The sequence below is a fragment of the Cherax quadricarinatus genome, chromosome 47 (genome assembly GCF_038502225.1).
Source record: "Cherax quadricarinatus isolate ZL_2023a chromosome 47, ASM3850222v1, whole genome shotgun sequence".
In the NCBI taxonomy this organism is placed as follows: Eukaryota; Metazoa; Arthropoda; class Malacostraca; order Decapoda; family Parastacidae; genus Cherax; species Cherax quadricarinatus.
In genome coordinates, this window is record NC_091338.1 from 24511270 (window position 1) to 24533178 (window position 21909).

General features: G+C 40.0%; 1 protein-coding gene across 1 annotated transcript in view; it reads right to left on the reverse strand.

Annotated features, from left to right (window-relative positions):
- Positions 1-15214, reverse strand: part of LOC128696576 (glutamate receptor 4-like) — a 74482-nt gene extending 59268 nt beyond the window's left edge. Inside the window, exons 1-3 of the mRNA XM_053787898.2 lie at positions 15202-15214; positions 13884-14039; positions 10277-10540 (exon numbers count right to left, since the gene is read on the reverse strand). Of these exons, the coding sequence (XP_053643873.2) occupies positions 10277-10540; positions 13884-14039; positions 15202-15214 (433 nt within the window). The remainder of the gene's footprint in view (positions 1-10276; positions 10541-13883; positions 14040-15201) is intronic.
- Positions 15215-21909: the final 6695 nt, after the last annotated feature.

Below are 21909 nucleotides of genomic sequence, written 5' to 3' on the forward strand. Positions count from 1 at the left end.
TGTTCCCTTACTTTAAAACCTCTCGTGTGTCCTCTATTCTTTCAGATTACTTGGGTCGTGAAAATACTTTCCCTACAATACGTTGTTACTTGAAAACTAAATGGTTCACCGGTTGGACTAATGCGGTACTAGCCCCAATTACTTGTTCTATAATAGTGGGTAACATTAAAGGTGCCGTTCTTCCTTCAGAGGCGGATCTTTCGTCACCACCCGTGGATCCAAGTTTTCCAGTTCTTCCTTGCAAGTTAAATAATCCCCTTAACAATTCCGCACCGGAAGCTGCATTATCTCGTACTGTTCATTTGGGGGTGGAAACAGATGATACTGCTCTCGATAGTGAGGTAGCAGGATCACCTGTCCACTCGACAGGTGAAAATAAGGGTATTGCCTCCAGCACTCTAATGTCTTGACTAGGGCTCAGACCATAACCACGGTTTCTCCTACCTCCTCTTCTCCCACCGTGAGTCCTTTTATTTTCCCAGATTTTATGGCCAAGGATGACTTTGTCAATATACAGTGCAATTGCCCTTCACTTCGGGATTGTCATAATCAAGCTTTTAACAACAAAGTTATCCATGGGAGATACGTATCTCATAAGTTTGAATATATTAATGGTATCTTATATAAATCTGTATTTAAATCTCATTCTTTAGTGATAGATTATTCCCTCCTTGTTGTTCCTAAACCATGTCGAGAGGCTGTTCTTCAAATGGCTCATGATTTGCCAGTGACCAAACACTTGGCCCATCGTAAGACATGGCATAAGCTCAAGCACACTCTCAGGTTACAAAGAAGTATAGTTCTTGCAATAGGTGTCAGGTGCTTACTGCACAAAATGCACACTCCTAGTTCCTGTATATTTATTAAATCTAAAACTTCCCTCCTGCAGAAACGAGATACTCCACCATAGAAAAGGAATGTTTGGCCCCTTGTGTGGGGTATCTCCAAGCTTAAATTTTATTTACTGGGAAAAGAATTCATTTTAGAAACGGATCACAAACCTTTGATGTGCCTAGAAACTTTTAAGGGAACCAACAGTCGCCTCTTGAGGTGGACATTGGCTCTCCAAGCTTTTAAGTTCCATATAGTGTATATCAATGGTTCATCCAATTATTTCTGACTGGTTAAGTCGTGACAGTCAATAGAAGATTTGTTGTCTTACGCGACTTCCACGTGTTAGAATTTTTTCCTCGCCTATTCTTCTTATATTCCTTGACTATAAGTCTTGGTATGGGGGAGTGTGAGGGAAAAGTTCAATTGATAGGAGTAGCGAGGGAGTATATAGTAACAATAGTTTGATTGCCGGCTACTTGTTAAGGTAGGGTAAGTCCAGCTCCCTCTTTCCCTTCCCCTCCCTCTTCCCCCCCCCCCGAAAGGTGACGTGTGGGGCTCCGGCCAAACAGTAATCACTAGACCCACAGCTCCCAGCACTACTGTACGTACACGCCTGCTCATATTCTAGTGGACATTTTGGTTGAAAGCTGCACTTTTGACCAATAATAAACTTAGTCCTTTCAGTCTTGCTTTATGTTAAATGTCTTAATAATCTCCACGTCTTTTAGGTATTGTACTTATCATGGAGAGTGATTTCTTAAGCAGTGGGTAACCTGTCTCTCTTTCCAGCTTGGAATGACAGAATGGGTCACCTGCCAACCAACGAATATAAGAACATAAGAAAGGAGGAACACTGCAGGAGGCCTGTTGGCCCATACTAGGCAGGTCCTTTACAATTCATCCCACTAACAAAACATTTGCCCAACCGAATTTTCAATGCCACCCAAGAAATAAGCTCTGATGTGAAAGTCCCACTCAAATCCAATCCCTCCCACTCATGTACTTATCCAACCTAAATTTGAAACTACCCAACTAGGTAGACTGTTCCACTCATCAACTACCATATTTCCAAACCAATACTTTCCTATGTCCTTTCTAAATCTAAACTTATCTAATTTAAATCCATTACTGCGGGTTCTCTCTTGGAGAGACATCCTCAAGACCTTATTAATATCCCCTTTATTAATACCTATCTTCCACTTATACACTTCGATCAGGTCTTCCCTCATTCTTCGTCTAACAAGTGAATGTAACTTTTAAGAGTCTTCAATCTTCCTTCATAAGGAAGATTTCTAATGCTATGTATTAATTTAGTCATCCTACGCTGAATGTTTTCTAACGAATTTATGTCCATTCTGTAATATGGAGACCAGAACTGAGCTGCATAATCTAGGTGAGGCCTTACTAATGATGTATAAAGCTGCAGTATGACCTCTGGACTTCTGTTGCTTACACTTCTTGATATAAATCCCAGTAATCCATTTGCCTTATTACGTACGCTTAGGCATTGCTGTCTTGGTTTAAGGTAGCTGCTCACCATAACCCCCAAGTCCTTTTCGCAATCTGTATGGCTAAGTTCTACATCATTTAACTTATAAGTACTAGGGTTATGGGCACTCCCAAGCTTCAGAACCTTGCATTTATCTACATTGAACTGCATCTGCCACTTTTCTGATCAAGAATAGAGTTTGTTTAAATCCTCCTTAAGTTCCATAACATCTACGTTTGAATCAATTATCCTACCTATCTTTGTGTCATCGGCGAATTTGCTCATATCACTAGTAATTCCCTCATCAAGATCATTGATATATATTATAAACAACAACGGGCCCAAGACTGATCCCTGTGGAGCGCCACTTGTTACAGATCCCCACTCGGATTTAATCCAATTTATGGACACTCTCTGCTTCCTGTCAGTGAGCCATGACTCGATCCACGAGAGCACTTTTCCCCCAATGCCATGAGCTGCCACTTTCTTTAACAGTTTATGGTGCGGAACTCTATCAAACGCCTTACTAAAATCTAAGTAAATAATATCAAATTCTTTATCGTGGTCAACAGCCTCAAAAGCTTTACTGAAGAAAGTTAATAAATTAGTTAGACAAGACCGGCCTCTTGTGAATCCATGCTAAGTATCATTAATCAAGCTATGCTTATCGAGATGGCTTCTTATAATCTCAGCTATAATTGACTCTAGTAATTTACCTACAATTGAGGTCAGGCTTATTGGGCGGTAATTTGACGGTAACGACTTGTCCCTTGTTTTAAAAATAGGAATTACATTAGCCATCTTCCACATATCAGACACTACACCTGTTCGAAGAGATAAATTAAAAATATTAGTTAATGGTTCACAGAGTTTCCTTTTACATTCATTAAGAACCCTTGAAAAAACCTCATCAGGACCCGGCGACTTATATTGCTTCAGTCTGTCTATCTGCTTCACAACCATTTCACTAGTGACTGTGATATTACATAATTTATCTTCTTCTAGCCCACTATAAAAATTAATTACTGGAATATTGTTAGTGTCTTCCTGTGTAAAAACTGAGAGAAAATAATTATTAAAAATCGAGCACATTTCATTCTCTTTGTCAGTAAGGTGCCCATAGTTATTTTTAAGGGGACTTATCTTATCTCTAACTTTTGTTCTATAGACCTGGAAAAAACTTTTTGGGTTAGTTTTAGAATCCCTAGCAACTTTAATTTCATAGTCCCTTTTAGCTTTTCTTATCCCCTTTTTAATGTCCCTCTTAATGTCAATATACTAATTCATAAGATGACCCTCACCTCTTCTGATACGCCTATAAATTCCTTTCTTATGCCCTAGTAGATATTTGAGCCTATTATTCATCCATTTTGGGTCATTTCTATTTGATCTAATTTCTTTATATGGGATAAACGTTCTTTGAGCAGCATGTATAGTGTTCAGAAAACTGTCATATTGATAGCTCACTTCGTTACCCCAGTCAACAGATGATAAGTGTTCTCTAAGCCCATCGTAATCTGCTAAGCGAAAATCTGGGACTGTTACTGAGTTATCGCTACTATCGTACTTCCATTCAATGCTAAATGTAATTGATTTGTGGTCGCTAGCACCCAGTTCCTCTGAAATTTCTAAATTCTTAACAAGGGATTCATTGTTTGCCATAACTAAGTCAAGCAGGTTATTTCCCCTCGTAGGTTCTGTCACAAACTGCTTCAAAAAACAATCCTGAACTACTTCTAAGAAGTCGTATGATTCTAAATTCCCAGTCAAGAAATTCCAATCAATATGACTAAAGTTAAAGTCTCCTAGAATTACTACATTATTGTGCCTTGTGGCCTTAACTATTTCCTCCCATAGTAGTCTCCCTTGGTCCCTATCTAAGTTTGGGGGACGGTATATCACTCCTAAAATCAGTTTTTCATGCCCCTCTGAAAATTCTATCCAAACAGACTCTGTATGTGTTACTTCAGACTTAATACCCGTTTTTATGCAACAGTTCAAGCGATCTCGGACATACAATGCCACCCCACCCCCCTTCCCGACACTTCTATCTACTTGGAACAATTTAAAACCCTGAATATGACATTCCGCAGGCATGTCCCGACTTTTTGAATTAAACCACGTCTCAGTTAAGGCAAATACATCAATGTTACCTGCACTAGCAACTAATCTCAACTCGTCCATCTTATTCCTAGCACTACGGCAATTAGCATAATAAACATTGAAAGACTCTCCTTTCTCTTTACCCTTCCTGCTCATTTCTGTTTTTCTACTAAACCTATTACTGTCCTTATCACCCGAAGTCCCTGGCTTTTCAATATCTACCTCGTTCTGCTTATTACTAGTTCCCCTAGAACTCGTAGTATTACTACACTGGGACTTCACTGTTTTCCTGCCTAAACCCATACCACTAACTATTCCTAGTTTAAAGTCCTAACAGCTCCTTCCACTGCAGTTGCCAGTGCTACCACCCCAGACCTAGACAAGTGAACCCCATCCCTGGCATACATGTCATTTCTGCCATAGAAGAGGTCCCAGTTGTCAATGAATGTTACCGCATTTTCCTTACAGTATTTGTCCAGCCAGCAATTGACAGGAATTGCCCTGGACAACCATTCATTTCCAACTCCTCTCCTTGGCAAAATACCACATATGACAGGGTTCCCACCCTTACTCCTAATTATTTCTATTGCTGACCTATACCTGCTAATCAGGTCTTCACTCCTACATCTGCCAACATCGTTGCCTCCAGCACTGAGACAGATAATAGGATTGCTCCCATTACCTCTCATGATGTCATCCAGACGGCTAACAATATCCTCCATCCCAGCCCTAGGAAAGCAAACTCTCTGTCTCCTACTCCTGTCCTTCAAGCAGAACGCCCTATCCATATACCTAACTTGGCTATCCCCAACAACAACAATATTCTTACCTTCCTTGGTGTCGTTCGTCGTGATGTTCCCAGTAGTCGACTTACATTCGTCGGGTAGCACTGAGAATGTATTAGATGTTTCCACAACAGTTTCCACGGCAGTCTCTTTCTTCTTCATCGTTTCTACCTTTCCATTCGTCTTCTTGATCGTCTACTTCGTTCCCTGCTGTCGAGCCACTGACCAGTTTCCCTTCTTGACCTGAGGACTCAAAACAGGAGGACTACTACGAATCTTCTTGTTTTCCTCGGTCAGTCGCCGAATCTTCAACTTCGCCATCCTCAATTTTTCCTTAAGCTGTTGGTAAAGTTGCTCGATGGAGGGCATCTTGCTTCATTTCGTAGAGAGCGCGCAAACAGGTCTTCACAGAGCTAAGTACACGTCAACACTGCGCAAAAGCCAACTCAATCAGGAGCTACTGCGCAGCACGTCCGCACGGCCCAATAGCGATGCGAACACGAGTAGCATTGAAGGAGACGGACTAACGTCCTGAGACGTCCCATGTTTTATCTACTTACCTGTGCACATGTATGAAGTTGCAGGACGTAACCCCTCATCATTGCAGCGGTAAAGAACCTGCTTTCCTGTCATCTGGATAGATTATTTAACGGCTATAGACTCTGTGAAGAACGAGCCGGTGGGTTGTCACCAACACCTGCCACCCCCCCCCCCCATCATCAGCAACGGCTATGATTTCAACAACACGCAGTGTCACCAACACCAGACACCCAAGTTTTATATATATTAGCGTTGAATTCAGATATCTTTTATATTCTTCATTTTTCATTAATATAGGATCAATATTTCATATTTAAGTGTTTTATATTTTATATTTTCTAAATAATAAAGCATTAATTTTCCTGAGGAGGAGCCAGCCTTAGTAATACTGACTGAAGTTGTTACAGGGCTGAGTAAGCCTTCACAGGCACCATTCCCAGTAATTTTGCATATTTCAAAGTAGGATCCTATTAAGATGTGGTATTTAATTCTGACACACTGGTGTCATAACCAGTGTGTCACATGGTAAGATGAAGCGGCGCTTCATTGCACAGAGCGCCAGTGTACTGGGCATTAGCAACTGGATCTGGGTCCAGGAGCTAATTGTCAACCAGGACACCAGAAAGGGTGAGTACTGAGTAGGTTTTTTAGTAATAGCTCATCATATAAAGGGCAGCCCATCTGTTTCCAAACTTGAGATGAGTGGAATCTCTAATGGGTTTGATAGTCTGATTAATTAATGTCAATCACCGGGTAACTCACTCTCAATAACGACAACTATCCTTGCCATATTCTCTCACAAATGATGTTTTTTTTTTTTTTTGCATTTCCATCACACACGATGTATTTACATGTCAGACTTCATCACACATGAATAGGTAAGATGAAGATATGATCAATCCATTGCAAGGAAGACGTTTTATGGACGTTAGTCACTCGGCCATTATTATAATATTTGATAAAATAACACAAAGGTATCTTGGTACGGAGACATCTACAGCTTCATTGCTCAACCACTAGCTATGTGTGAGAAAAGTTAGATATGAGGACCTGCCTAACATAGGCCAATAGACTTGTTTTAGTCTTCCTCAATTCTCATGTACATCTGTTAGTAGGCTCCGCCTCCAGTGACTTCACTGTCTTTTCCGAGGGACACATTTGGTCTCCATCTCAATAACTTGTTCACGGACAACGACACTTTCGTTGCTGATGAATATGGAACATGAACACCAATCAGTATTTCTAATCTTTTCACCAGTTGCTTTATCTGCGAACTTTTTCACGCATTTATAATTTTGTTCAACAATGTATTTTTTATTACTAAGTACCTGTATCCTACTACATAATACTACATATGTATATTTACTACATATTTTTTTATCACTACATCCACACGAGTGCCCTCAACTCATGCATGAAAACTTATCAAAATAATTAGTCTCTCACTTGGTTTCTAATTTCAAAAACTTGCACTTTCAAAATCTGTCCCTAACTCTCATCCCACATCAAGTTGAAGAAACCGACGTTATTACACAATTTACATTTTTCTTCAGTATAATTCTATGCTATTTTTGAGCTCATAGCTTTAAATCAATTCTTTTCTTTTTCATAGTTGTTCACACACTAAGGTCCAGAGTTCGAATCTCCGGTACGGCTGGAAAACATTAGGGACGTGTTTCCATAAGACACCTGCTGTCCATGTTCACTCGTCAGTATAAAATGGGTACCTGGGTGTTAGTGGACTGGGGTGGGTCGCATTCTGGAACAAAACTGACCTAATATGCCGGACATGCTCAGCATATCAAGCATATACAGCTAGGCCAATATACCCTGTGCATGTACTTGTAGAAATAAAGATATTTTTATGATTATGAGTATTATGATACAAAAATTTCTTAACTGAATATTCATAACTTCGTTTTAAATATTGCTATGATATCCCACATTCGTTCATTACATCTACGTCAACAATATCCCTCTGTAATATCCATATTACATTATTTTACAGGCAGGAAACAAGATAAACAAACCCCTGATCAAGGGACTTTAATCGGATTCTGTGACATACATACTAATTTAACAACGAAAAATATAATACTTTAATGAATGCAAGTAGGATTTATTGATATTTACTCTGTAAATAAGACAGGACAGGCAAATAATCCTGTATATGCAAAACATTTAAGAGGTTTGTAGTTTATAGCACGACGGTAAAACCTTGGATAGTTAGTTGCTGTCAACTTAATTACAGTAGATATATAGAGTGGTTAAAAAAGCATACTTTACTACATTGTGATCTTTATTAACATAATCAGTATCTAGCAAGGGAAACATTATTATCGTTATAGTATGAATTTTTTTTTTGGGTTGGTTTATCAGTGATACTGGGAATGTTCTTTATGTATTATACAGTGTTGCTCTGTTTATTTTATGCAAGTATCTGTTTGCTATTGTTAATCAAAATGTAATTATCAGTAATATTCTGTGTGTTGTTAAGTCAGTGGTGTTATGACGAAACTGGAGAATATTATTTATAAATAACCCGCACTTAGGAAACTGATGTTTACGACGACGTTTGTGTTTGACTTCGACCATTAAGTGGTGTGACTAGTTAATGGGTTATTTGTGCATTGTTCCAGTCACAGTATTGTGCCTTTTTCTTTATTATTACTAGCATTTTATTTACAAACACCCCTAAACTTGTATGAGTTATTCAGCAATGAATGTCGTAATTGGAATATCCTTTAAAATAGGTTAATTGAGGGTTTTGCAATAACGTGACTTTAAAATTGTCAGCCATATTGAACGAGCTAACTTGTATTGATAAGCATATGTGTTAAACTAACGACCTCGAGTGTGATAGATCATACAGCACTCACGAATAACCTTCAGGCACCTAGTTTTACACTCAAGGGTCCTTAGTCACCTTCAGTATCCATGGCTGCGGTACAAACTATTTGGCTGAAAAGCCTATTGCAGTTAAGCTTTAATCTGATAAACATAAACACTGGGTAAATTTGGCCAGGAAATTTAGTCTGCACGTAGACACACCTAGTCAGCCTGGGTATCAGCTGACTAAGAAATAAGGAGTCATATACAGCAGGTACTTGCTTCATTCTGTGTTGATCGAGTGACGTCTTACCTATGGCAGAAACGATAAATTCACATTTTCTGTGTTTTTCATTTTTTTTTTATTGCAGGCAAGGGGTGAGGAGCTTTAATTTTTGTTTAATTGTAAGGATAGGATCCAATGTTTGGTAAAGAACATTGTCTTAAGACACAGTCTTGTTAGTTAAGGTTGAACATTAACTTTGCTCGCTGTCTATTGGGTATATTTTTTCCGATTAAGAGTCTTAACCTCTCTCAGATAACTGTAAATATTTCTAGATTATCACATTTGATATTGATAATTACTTTATAACCACGTCGGGCTATTAGCACAAGTTAACAATTGTTCTCGGGGTAACGACACTGTAGCTGGTTGTGTGATTTCATAAGCCAGTGAAAGTCATTTGTGGCGCTGTATGTACGTTTCTCTTGTGATTTATTAAGCAATATTTAAGGGCATGTTTTAGGATTTTGACATAATTCAGAATTATGTAGCGTCAAAGGACCGGTGATAAAACTGTGTCGTTAAGGAGGATTACTAAGTATAAAGGTAGAAACAGTCAATTTTTGCACTGATATCCATTAGAATTAACATGGCATCATCGAGTAATAAATCTGAAATTTAGGACGAACTAGAAACGCTGCGCTTTTCTGCAGAAGTGTTCAGTGAGACAACTAGAACTAAAAGTGATCGCAAAAAACTTGTGACAATACCAGTGATGTAGATTCCGATTACATGGAAGCAAACATCGAGCCTTGTGATCAAAAGGTTATCCAGTAAACAGCGTGTATCCATCATATCCGTCAGGCAACATAATCTTGGTGATTAAGAAGCCCTTTAGTTGGTGGTGTACAGGTGACATGCAGCCTTAATAACTATTACGCTTTAACCTCAGTACAGCAACTACTCGGTTATAAGTTAGCTGTAATTCTGTCTCACGACACATCTTTCAAAATCCTTAGAGATGCAAGTGCTAAATTTTGATTACTACATTTAGCAGCACAACAAGAAATAAACATCATAAAGGCTCAGAATAGTGAGAAATTATGTACGTGCTGCGTATCTTAATTTGTTGCAGACTGACGTCCAATATGACGAAGTTATGGGTCATTAACCCGTGACGTCACATTAAAGAGCTAAATAACCTTGACTGAGCCGCAGGAGGCTTACTCAGGGAACTTTATCGTGGGCTAAAGAGCATGCAAGAGCTACCACTTTCAGGATATAAACAAGAGATAGTTCCTTTAGTTACCCCAGTGTGTCCCAGTAAACTTGAGGCTGAGTCAGTACCATCACAGAGTCTCGAGTTGTAATCCGTATCGCGTTGGTTTACACAGTCTGTGATGGAAGGTGACCAGTAGCTCTCCTCTCTTGTGTGAAAGTCACTTGGAATCGTGTTGGGTGAACAACACATACCATATACATGAAAGAGATCCATCACGATATCTGACAGAAGAGGTAAGTTAGCCGCAACTCTCAGGTACATACGACGTCTTGAGCCATACACATTACCGTCTCGCTGCCACCGTCTTATCCACCGGTAGACGGTAGACACACTTGAACCTGTCTGCAGCGCTATGTCACGCGCCGACATTCCTTCTACCCACATCATCACGAACCTCATGCGGTCGTCTACACCTGTCGGTTTGAACGCTCGCCGCTGGACCATACTTTTTTTCCCTGTTTAGAGTCAGAAAATGGTCATCAGTACAGATTTTTCTAATTAGTCCACTTCAGTTGGGTGCCTTGATGTTGAAGTGCTCTTGATCTAAAGAAGTGGAGTAACCTTTCCTGCCTTAGATAAATCCTGATTACTTCCCGTTTCCCCAGACACTGTATGACGCTTGCTGGTTTAATACTTCCCCATAAATATAATAATAATTCAGATTTGTTAGCCATTCCATGGACTTTATTTAGTATATAGAACCTTTGTCCCTGTCAACAGCTTTTCTTTTATTCAAGTTAATAAATTCGTCAGACAAGACAGTTTTATTTCACTGTAATTATCTCCATCCATCTGAACGTGTACTGTTCTTAATTATATTTCTGACAAAATTATTGAATGATTTACGACTCGTATAACGAAGATTAACACTGATACTGAAACACTATAGATGACAAGTATTTCCTTTATATAGATAGTATATGGAGCTAATGAAAATTTACTATTAAGAATATAAAAGAAATTTAAGAAATTACTCATGATATTTAAATACCAAGGTGAATATCTCTTGTATATACGCTGACAATTTATTTTAATTTTTCTTTTAGGGATTAAATTTTCTTGCTGGTGAACTTTACCAATCCAGGAATGGTCGATAGGCTTTAAACTCAATTTACCAACCAATCAACCAAGTTTATATACACTGAGAGACGAGTCTCATAGTATATATATATATATATATATATATATATATATATATATATATATATATATATATATATATATATATATATATATATAACAACACTGCGCTAGCCAAGGATTCGAACCCATGTTGTACTGGCCTGCCTCATGGTAAGCGAGAACCACATGACGCTCGTGAGGCTAGTACACCAAACAGGGATGAGAATGAAATTAGTTTAGAAGCTCCCACACCTCCGTATGCCCTCGGATGGTGCTGGCTCCACCAATCTTGTACGTTTGTGTGGTCCTGTGGTTTAAAGCGTCATGTGGTTCTCACCATGAGGCAGGCCAGTACAACATGGGTTCGTATCCTTGGCTAGCGCAGTGTTGTTATTGATCAATACCACTCGTTCGTGGTTACAATAATATATATATATATATATATATATATATATATATATATATATATATATATATATATATATATATATATATATATATATATATATTTATGTCGTGCCGAATAGGCAGAACTTGCGATCTTGGCTTAAATAGCAACGCTCATCTTGCCATATAGGACAAATGAAAATTCGTGTATGCAATAATTTCGCCAAAATCATTCTGAACCTAACGAAAAAAATATATTTGATTGTGTTTGTTTAGTACTAAATTACTGTAAACGTATTTAAAATATATTTAGTTGGGTTTGGCTAAAATAAATTGCTCTTGTTATAATAAGGTTAGGTAAATTTTCTAATATTCTTTTGGCGCAAAATTAAAAATTTTTATATTAACATTAATAAAAACGCATAAGAGAAAATGAGTTCTTGCTAATTGACCAGTTTTACATATTCGGCACAACATATATATATATATATATATATATATATATATATATATATATATATATATGTGTGTGTGTGTGTGTGTGTGTGTGTGTGTGTGTGTGTGTGTGTGTAGTACCACCCAGGGAGGTACTAACATCCTGTCAAATAAGTATGAAATAGAAACCTGTAATTGTTTTACACAATGGTAAGATTGCTGGTGTTTTATTTCTGTCTGATAAACACGCAAGATAGCAGGTACATCTTGCTACTTCTGTTTACACTTAGGTCAAACTTCTTATACATAAACACGAATGTGAACACACCGATCTGAGTTTTCTTCTATATTCTTAATAATTCTTGCTATAATTTATTTTCTGTCACCTCCATAAGCAAGTGGAAAAGAATCTTCCGTAAGCCATGCGTTTCCTAAGAGGCGAATAAAAGGCGAATAAACACGCAAGATAGCAGGTACATCTTGCTACTTCTGTTTACACTTAGGTCAAACTTCTTATACATAAACACGAATGTGAACACACCGATCTGAGTTTTCTTCTATATTCTTAATAATTCTTGCTATAATTTATTTTCTGTCACCTCCATAAGCAAGTGGAAAAGAATCTTCCGTAAGCCATGCGTTTCCTAAGAGGCGAATAAAATGCCGGAAGCAAGAAACTAATAATCCCTTCTCCTGTATAAATTACTAAATGTTAAGGAAAGAATTTTTACTTTTTCGGGATCACCCTGCCTCGGTGGGAAACGACCAGTTACGTTGAAAAATATTATATATATATAATTTCAGACAGGCGCTCTTAACAATGCTAGGCAATCCACGGGGAGTGTAAATCTTCAGCTCAAGTACTTTCACAGATCTCAGTGCGTCAGTAAGAGCTATGCAATGTTGCAATGCAGCAACTGAAGGACTGAGGGAAAGTTTTTCCCAGAGTAGCGCAGTGTAGGTTGGCACCAGCGCAGTCTCTCTGAATGTGAGGCAGCAGTCTGTGTGCCGACCCTGTGGCCATCCCCTTCCTACTCCCCAAATGGGGCAATAGACCACTTTCGAGTTTTCAGCAGGCAAGGAATAGGAAATTTGAAAATACAATAGCCAACCCCAAGCTCCTTGTAGTCGCCTAGAATAGGTCATATGACTTGAGAAAATACGTTTCACAGTGGATAATATATATATATATATATATATATATATATTTATATATATATATATATATATATATATATATATATATATATATATATATATATATATATATATTAATTTTATTCTGTACATTCATATCTTTTCTTTTATAAATTTGGGGTTACACAGAAAATAGGAAGCCATATATATTGTGACGTACTTCAGCTGGGCTTGTGAGGTCTCTAGGGAGACCTAATTTAACCAATTATATGGTCACACCTTGCCTTGGCAAATGTCTGTCAGCCACGCCTTTTCGGCACGACATTATATGTATATATATATATATATATATATATATATATATATATATATATATATATATATATATATATACATTATATATATATATATATATATATATATATATATATATATATATATATATATATATATATATATATATATATATATATATATATATATATATATATATATATATATATATATATATATATATATATTTATTTCCTATCAGAAAATAAGGGTTAATATTTACCAGAGAGCAGGTGTGCTGAGCAGGTGTAGTTCTACTGTTAACTGATTTAGGTGTTTCGATTAGTGGTCATTACCGCCGGTCTTTCGGTAAACTGGATGGTATTGGGCAAGATAACTTTTATCCCTAATATAGAGACTAAAGTAAACTCCCAGGGTATATACAACGAGAAACATGCACCTGTCGGTACATAGACGAATGTCTCAGAGCAACGTCGTACACGATACCGGACACCTCCAGCACGATTCCATCCGGAGCACTGAGCCAGGTAGTCGTGTTGGCGGTGTTGGCGGCTCCACAGATACCTCCGTCGCTACTACCTGTGCATTTATAAACACTACACAACAAGGATATGTACACCTTGTGTTTTAACTGGCGGAGAGTGTAACCACGATGCTGTGATTGGCTACGAGCAGACTCTCGCTCTTCGCCTATTGGCCAGTACTTTAGTTTTGGGTGTCGGCCTTTGTCATTGTGGATGGACATTAATTGAAACTTGTTTGGAAACACTGTATGCTTTACAATACATATCAGAGAGCAATAAGGAACATCAAAATACGCACATGCATTTTTAAAACTATTCGAATGTTACACTAACTTTTCAACAGATTTTTTTTTCAATGAGTAATAGATTGGGTCCACTAAAAGGGAGGGTGGGAGGGGCTTAGTACATCTTTTTGTATAATGTGAGACTGAATAATAATTAATTGATCATTGCAGACTGTTTCCTCGTCTCCAACTCGTCCGTTTCTCATGCCGCCAGGCTACACTAGTCAACTTCTGGCCGCCTCTTAACTATATATGATCGGTTTCACTAATTCCTGTCCCCGTGTGCCCTGTCGTAGCTGTCATTACCATCTATGGCGTCTGAACACCAGTACGCCAACACAACGATCTACATAAAGAAACGCCTGTGTTGTACTCTGAAATTGGAGTAACTACTTAATTCATTACAAGGACGTCCAAATCATCGCTGAAAAGAAAACCTCCCAAAGACGCAGGATCTTTATATCATCACTTGTCTTCATATCCAATAATTTCAGCCCAAAAAACTACTTCTTCAGAATAACTGAGCCACTTGCCAGGAAATAATTTGATCGGTATCCATCATAGCAAGTGGTCATAGTATAAAAAAAGACTGCAGCACGCCTACCGGTCCATGCTACGCCGAATTTACTCAAATCCAAAACTTCTCAGTCACATATTTGCCCATCCAGTTTTTAGTTACCGGAATTTATAATTTCAATACGCCTCTGCTACTCTTCCAATATATAGGCTCATCCCTGGTCCTCAGATACATCTATTTGTGACTTGATAATACCCACTGTGTGGGCGAAACGTTGTCAATAAAGGATCGCATTATATTGCATTTATGCCTCCTTTTTCCACTATCATGTTGGACTCAGCTACACTTACCTGTCTCTTTACCATGTTGGACTCAGCAACATTCATCTACCTGTCCTGAGAATCAGCCTCACTCACCTTTCTCTTTCATGTCGAAATTAGCGATACTTACCTGCCTGTCCATTATGTTTAACTCAGCCTTACCTGCATGTCCATCATGTTTGACTCAGCCTTACTCACCTGCCTGTCCTCCATGCCAACCATACCACTCCAAGACCCATCAGGTCGTTTGATGTCCCAGGCACCATCCGGTGGTTGCGGAAACGTATACCTGTTGAGTCAAATTTACCACCATACACAAGGTATATAGGTATATACACACTAGGATTTGTATATCTCCGTAGATACTCAAAGACTTTTACACTTTAATCCATATTTTAGAGAGAAAACCATTCATAATATTAATGTTCCAACGAATTACAACCTTAATCGCGCACAACAGAGATTTTCAACTAACTAGTGGAGAATAGCCAGAACTACACTTACACTACAGTAATATAAAGAATTAGACACATGTGCAAAATCTGGGTATCTTTATTTGTAGACGTTTCTCCATCCATGTAGAAGTATATACAAAAGATGAGGTAATAAGCCAATCAGCCTTGGATTTATAAAATCCACTGTAGTCTTGCTGCACATGCGTATAATTCTTTATCTTGTTAGTATTATATAATGTTCATGTGCAGTAATACTGATGACCCAGACACATGTACTGCAGCAGACAGGGGTGTATATATTGGCTAAGCATTTTGCCTACACAGTAGGCTTCTTCAGTCATATATAGAGGTGACCATAGTTAGTCACCTCAGTAATCGAAACATTTCGCTTGTGTAAGCAAGATGTTTCGACAGTAAAGATAGCCAAGCGTTGCACATGTATCTTACTCATCTACTTGTCGGTATTCTATGCAATTATTGTAAGTATACATTAGCATACATTTTTTATTAATCATAATTAACATTGTTTTGTTTATTTATTTATTCTTATTTTAATTATTTTCTTTCGTCCACCCTGACTGACCAGACCATGTATGGCCATCTACGTGTCTAGCAGTCCCCATCCCTATAATATTTATACTATATTGTTCAATTTAAGACACTGGCGGTCTCCCACCAAGACAGAGTGACCCAAAAGAGAAGAAACATTTTCATCATCACTCTATTAGTCTTCCCAGAGGTGCGCCGATTCTACAGCTCAAAACTGCAAATATCTCCACCTCTCCTTCAGAGCGAAGGCACTGTACTTCCTGCCTTCTGGATTCATGTCCTTTCATAAATATTACCTGCCTCAGACTACAACAGAATTCATGTCATATAAACCACTTGCCTCATCTCTCTACTAACACGCTTGAGGGATGTCTAAGCCCCTCCGCACACAAAATCTCCTTTACCCCCCTCCCTCCGACCTTTCTTAGGACGACCTGTACCCCGTCTTTCCTCCACTCCTGATTTATACGCCCTCCAGGTCATCCTAATTTATTCCATTCTCTCTAAATGTCTGAAGCACCCCAATAACCCCTCTTCTTTCTAATCTCTAAGCTACGAAATCTGCGCATAATATTCACACAATACATTGACCTCAGACACGTCATCTCTACTGCGTCCAGCGTCCTTCTTGTTACAACAATCACCACCCATGCTTCACACCCATATAAGAGCGTTAGTCTAACTATACTCTCATACATTCCCTTCTTTGTTTCCATGGATAACGGTTTTTGTCTCACAGATGCTTCAGTGCTCCACTCATCTTTCTCTCCTTATCAATTCTTTGGTTCACCTTGTCTCTCATTGGCCCATCTGCTGACAAGTCCACTACAAAATATGTGAAAACCTTTACATCCTCTATACTCCCTCCCTCCAGAATAATATGCAATCTTTCATTACCTAAATATTTTGTTACTCTTATCACCTTGCTCTTTCCTATGTTCGCTTACAATTTCCTTCTTTTTCTGACCCTCCCAAATTCATCCACCAGTCTTTGCAACTTTTTTTTTCCAGATCTCCCAAAAGAAGAGTGTTATCAGGAAAAAAAGAATTGTGACAACTTTCACACAACCAAAAATAGGTAAATACGTACACCTTATATATTTACCTATTTTTAGTTGAAGAGGTCGATTCACAGCTCCTGACCTTCATCTTTGCTGGTAGCTATTAAGTCCACTCTCTCCTGCTCCGTGAGCTTTATCGTATTTTGTCTTAAAGCTTGTATGGATCCTGCCTCCACTACATCACTCACTAGATTGTTCCACTTCCTGACAACTCTATGACTGAAGAAATAATTCCTAACATCCGTGTGACTCACTTGAGTCTTCAACTTCCAGTTATGACCCTTTATACCCTGCTCCATGAGCTTTATCATGCCCCGTCTTAAATCTATGCATGGTTCCTGCCTCCACTACCTCACTTTCCAGACTATTCCACTTCCTGACAACTCTGTGACTGAAGAAATACTTCCTAACATCACTTTGACTCATGTGAGTCTTCAACTTCCAATTGTGATCCCACGTTTCTGTGTCCCATCTCTGGAACATCCTGTCTCTGTCCACCATATCAATTCCTCGCAATATTTTGTATGTCGTTATCATGTCTCCCCTGACCCTCCTGTCCTTCAGAGTCGTCAGGCCTTTTTCCCTTAGCCTTTCCTCGTAGGACATTCCCCTATGCTGTGGAACTACCCTTGTTGCAAACCTTTGCATTTTCTCTAATTTCTTGACTTGCTTGACCAGGTGTGGGTTCCAACTAGTGCTGCATACCCCAGTGTGGGCCTGACGTACAAGGTGTACAGTGTCTTGAACGATTCCTTACTGAGGTATCGGAACACTATTCTCAGGTTTGTCAAGCGCCCATATGCTGCACCAGTTATCTGGTTGAAGTATGCTTTCGGAGACGTGCTTGGTCCACCTCACCTCAATATCTTTCTCCTTGAGTGAGGTTTGCAGTCTTTGGCCAGCTAGTCTATACTCTGTCTGCGGTCTTCTTTGCCCTTCCCCGATCTTCATGACTTTGCATTTGGCCGGGTTAAATTCGAGTAACCAGTTGCTGGACCACGTATCCAGCCTGTCCAGGTCTCTTTGAAATCCTGCCTGATCATCATCTGATTTAATTCTTCTCATTAACTTCACATCATCTGCAAACAGGGACACCTCTGAGTCTATTCCTTCCGTCATGTCATTCACATATTCCAAAAATAGCAGTGGACCTAGGACCGACCCCTGTGGAACCCCGCTCGTCACAGGCGCCTATTGTGATATTTCATCTCGTACCATGACTCTTTGTTACCTCTCTGTCAGATATTCTCTAAACCATTGCAGTGCCCTTCTTGTTTTGGGTGCCTGATAATCTAGCTTCTGCACTAATCTCTTGTGAGGAACTGTGTCGAAGGCCTTCTTGCAGTCCAAGAAAATGCAGTCAACCCACCCCTCTCTCTCGTGTCTTACTTCTGTTATCTTGTCATGAAACTGCAGGAGGTTTGTGACACAGGATTTGCCTTCCATGAACCCATGCTGGTTGTCTTTTATAATCTTGATCAGTTCCAGGTGTTCCACCACTCTTATCCTGATAATCTTCTGCATGACTTTGCATACTATACACGTCAGTCACACTGGTCTATAGTTTAGTGCCTCGTTTCTGTCTCCTTTCTTAAAAATGGGAACTACATTTGCCGTCTTCGGTGTGTGTGTGTGTGTGTGTGTGTGTGTGTGTGTGTGTGTACTCACCTATTTGTGGTTGCAGGGGTCGAGTCCTAGCTCCTGGCCCCGCCTCTTCACCGGTTGCTACTAGACCCTCTCTCTCCCCGCTCCATGAGCTTTATCAAACCTCGTCTTAAAACTGTGTATGGTTCCTGCCTCCACTACGTCATTTTCTAGGCTATTCCACTGCCTTACAACTCTATGACTGAAGAAATACTTCCTACTATCTCTCTGACTCATTTGTGTCTTCAACTTCCAATTGTGGCCTCTTGTTTCTGTGTCCCCTCCCTGGAACATCCTGTCCTTGTCCACCTTGTCTATTCCACGCAGTATTTTATATGTCGTTATCATGTCTCCCCTGACCCTCCTGTCCTCCAGTGTCGTCAGGCCGATTTCCCTTAATCTTTCTTCATAGGACATTCCCCTTAGCTCTGGAACTAACCTTGTTGCAAACCTTTGTACTTTCTCTAGTTTCTTGACGTGCTTTATCAAGTGCGGGTTCCAAACAGGTGCTGCATACTCCAGTATGGGCCTGACATACACGGTGTACAGTGTCTTGAATGATTCCTTACTAAGGTGTCGGAATGCTGTTCTCAGGTTTGCCAGGCGCCCATATGCTGCAGCAGTTATCTGATTGATGTGTGCTTCCGGAGACATGCTCGGTGTTATACTCACCCCAAGATCTTTCTCCTTGAGTGAGGTTTGCAGTCTTTGGCCACCTAGCCTATACTCTGTCTGTGGTCTTCTGTGCCCTTCCCCTATCTTCATGACTTTGCATTTGGCAGGATTAAATTCGAGAAGCCATTTGCTGGACCAGGTGTCCAGTCTGTCCAGGTCTCTTTGAAGTCCTGCCTGGTCCTCATCAGATTTAATTCTCCTCATTAACTTCACATCATCTGCAAACAGGGACACTTCTGAGTCTAACCCTTCCGTCATGTCGTTCACATATACCAAAAATAGCACTGGTCCTAGGACCGACCCCTGTGGGACCCCGCTCGTCACAGGTGCCCACTGTGATACATCATTACGTACCATGACTCGTTGTTGCCTCCCTGTCAGGTATTCTCTGATCCATTGCAGTGCCCTTCCTGTTATATGCGCCTGATGCTCTAGCTTCTGCACTAATCTCTTGTGAGGAACTGTGTCAAAGGCCTTCTTGCAGTCCAAGAAGATGCAATCAACCCACCCCTCTCTCTCTTGTCTTACTTCTGTTATTTTATCATAAAACTCCAGAAGGTTTGTGACACAGGATTTGCCTTCCTTGAATCCGTGCTGGTTGGCATTTATACTCCTGTTCCGTTCCAGGTGCTCTACCACTCTCCTCCTGATAATCTTCTCCATAATTTTGCATACTATACACGTCAATGACACAGGTCTATAGTTTAGTGCCTCTTTTCTGTCTCCTTTTTTGAAAATGGGAACTACATTTGCCGTCTTCCATACCTCAGGTAGTTGCCCAGTTTCCAGGGATGTGTTGAAGATTGTGGTAAGTGGTACGCACAACATATCTGCTCCCTCTCTAAGGACCCATGGAGAGATGTTGTCCAGTCCCATTGCCTTTGAGGTATCGATGTCCCTTAGCAGTTTCTTCACCTCCTCATCTGTATGTATGTCGTCCAACACTTGTTGGTGTATTCCTTGTTGGTGTCCCCATCTGGTCTGTCCCCCCAGAGTCCTTCCTGTCTCTACTGTAAATACTTCCTTAAATCTCGTGTTGAGCTCCTCACATACCTCTTGATCGTTTCTTGTGAGTTCTCCACCTTCTTTCCTCAGCCTTATCACCTGGTCCTTGACTGTTGTCTTCCTCCTAATGTGGCTATACAGCAGTTTCGGGTCAGATTTGACTTTCGATGCTATGTCGTTTTCATACTGTCGCTGGGCCTCCCTCCTTATCTGCGCATACTCGTTTCTGGCTCTTCTACTAATCTCCTTGTTTTCCTGGGTCCTATGCCTCCTGTACCTTTTCCATTCTCTGTTGCACTTAGTTTTTGCCTCCCTACACCTTCGGGTAAACCAAGGACTCGTTTTGGTCTTCCTATTATTTCTGTTTCCCTTGGGAACAAAACTTTCCTCTGCCTCCTTGCACTTTGTAGCCACATATTCCATCATCTCGTTTACTGATTTTCCTACCATTTCTCTGTCCCACTGAACCTCCTGCAGGAAGTTTCTCATACCTGTGTAGTCCCCCCTTTTATAGTTTGGCCTGTCCCCTTCAGTTCCTGTTACCTTCTCCACTTGTAACTCTACTATATAGTCAAAACTCAGAACCACATGATCGCTAGCTCCAAGGGGCCTCTCGTAAGTGATGTCCTCGATGTCTGAACTGCTCAGGGTGAACACAAGATCCAGTCTTGCTGGCTCATCCTCCCCTCTCTCTCTGGTTGTGTCCCTGACATGATGCATGAGGTTTTCAAGTACCACATCCATCATCTTGGCTCTCCATGTTTCGGGACCCCCATGTGGCTCCAGGTTTTCCCAGTCGATCTCCCTGTGGTTGAAATCGCCCATTACCAGTAACTTTGCTCTGCTCGAGTGAGCTCTTCTTGCCACCTCAGCCAGTGTGTCCACCATCACCCTGTTGTTTTCTTCGTACTCCTCTCTTGGCCTCCTGCAGTTCTGTGGTGGGTTATACATCACTCCAATGACTACTTTATGTTCTCCGGACTGAATTGTACCTACAATGTAGTCTCTTTCTCCAATCATGTCCATGCCTTCCATTTCCTCAAATCCCCATTGGTGTTTTATGAGCAGTGCAACCCCTCCTCCCCTCTACTCCTTCTATCTTTCCTCAGGATCTGATATCCTGTTGGGAAGATTGTGTCTGTTATTGTCTCAGCGAGTTTTGTTTCTGTGACTGCTATGATGTCTGGATATTTTTCACTGATTCTTTCATTCCACTCCTCATGTTTATTCGTTATTCCATCCAACGTTTGTGTACCAAACCTTTAGTTTCTTTTCTATCATTGTGGTCATGCAAGTATATTGGGGTTGGGGAGGGGGCGAGAGCCTTGTGGGGGGCCTATATGGGGCTGTGGTGTAGGTGGGGTTTGTGTTGATGGGGGGTGGGGTCAGAATGCCCATAAGGGGCAGCTGTTGGG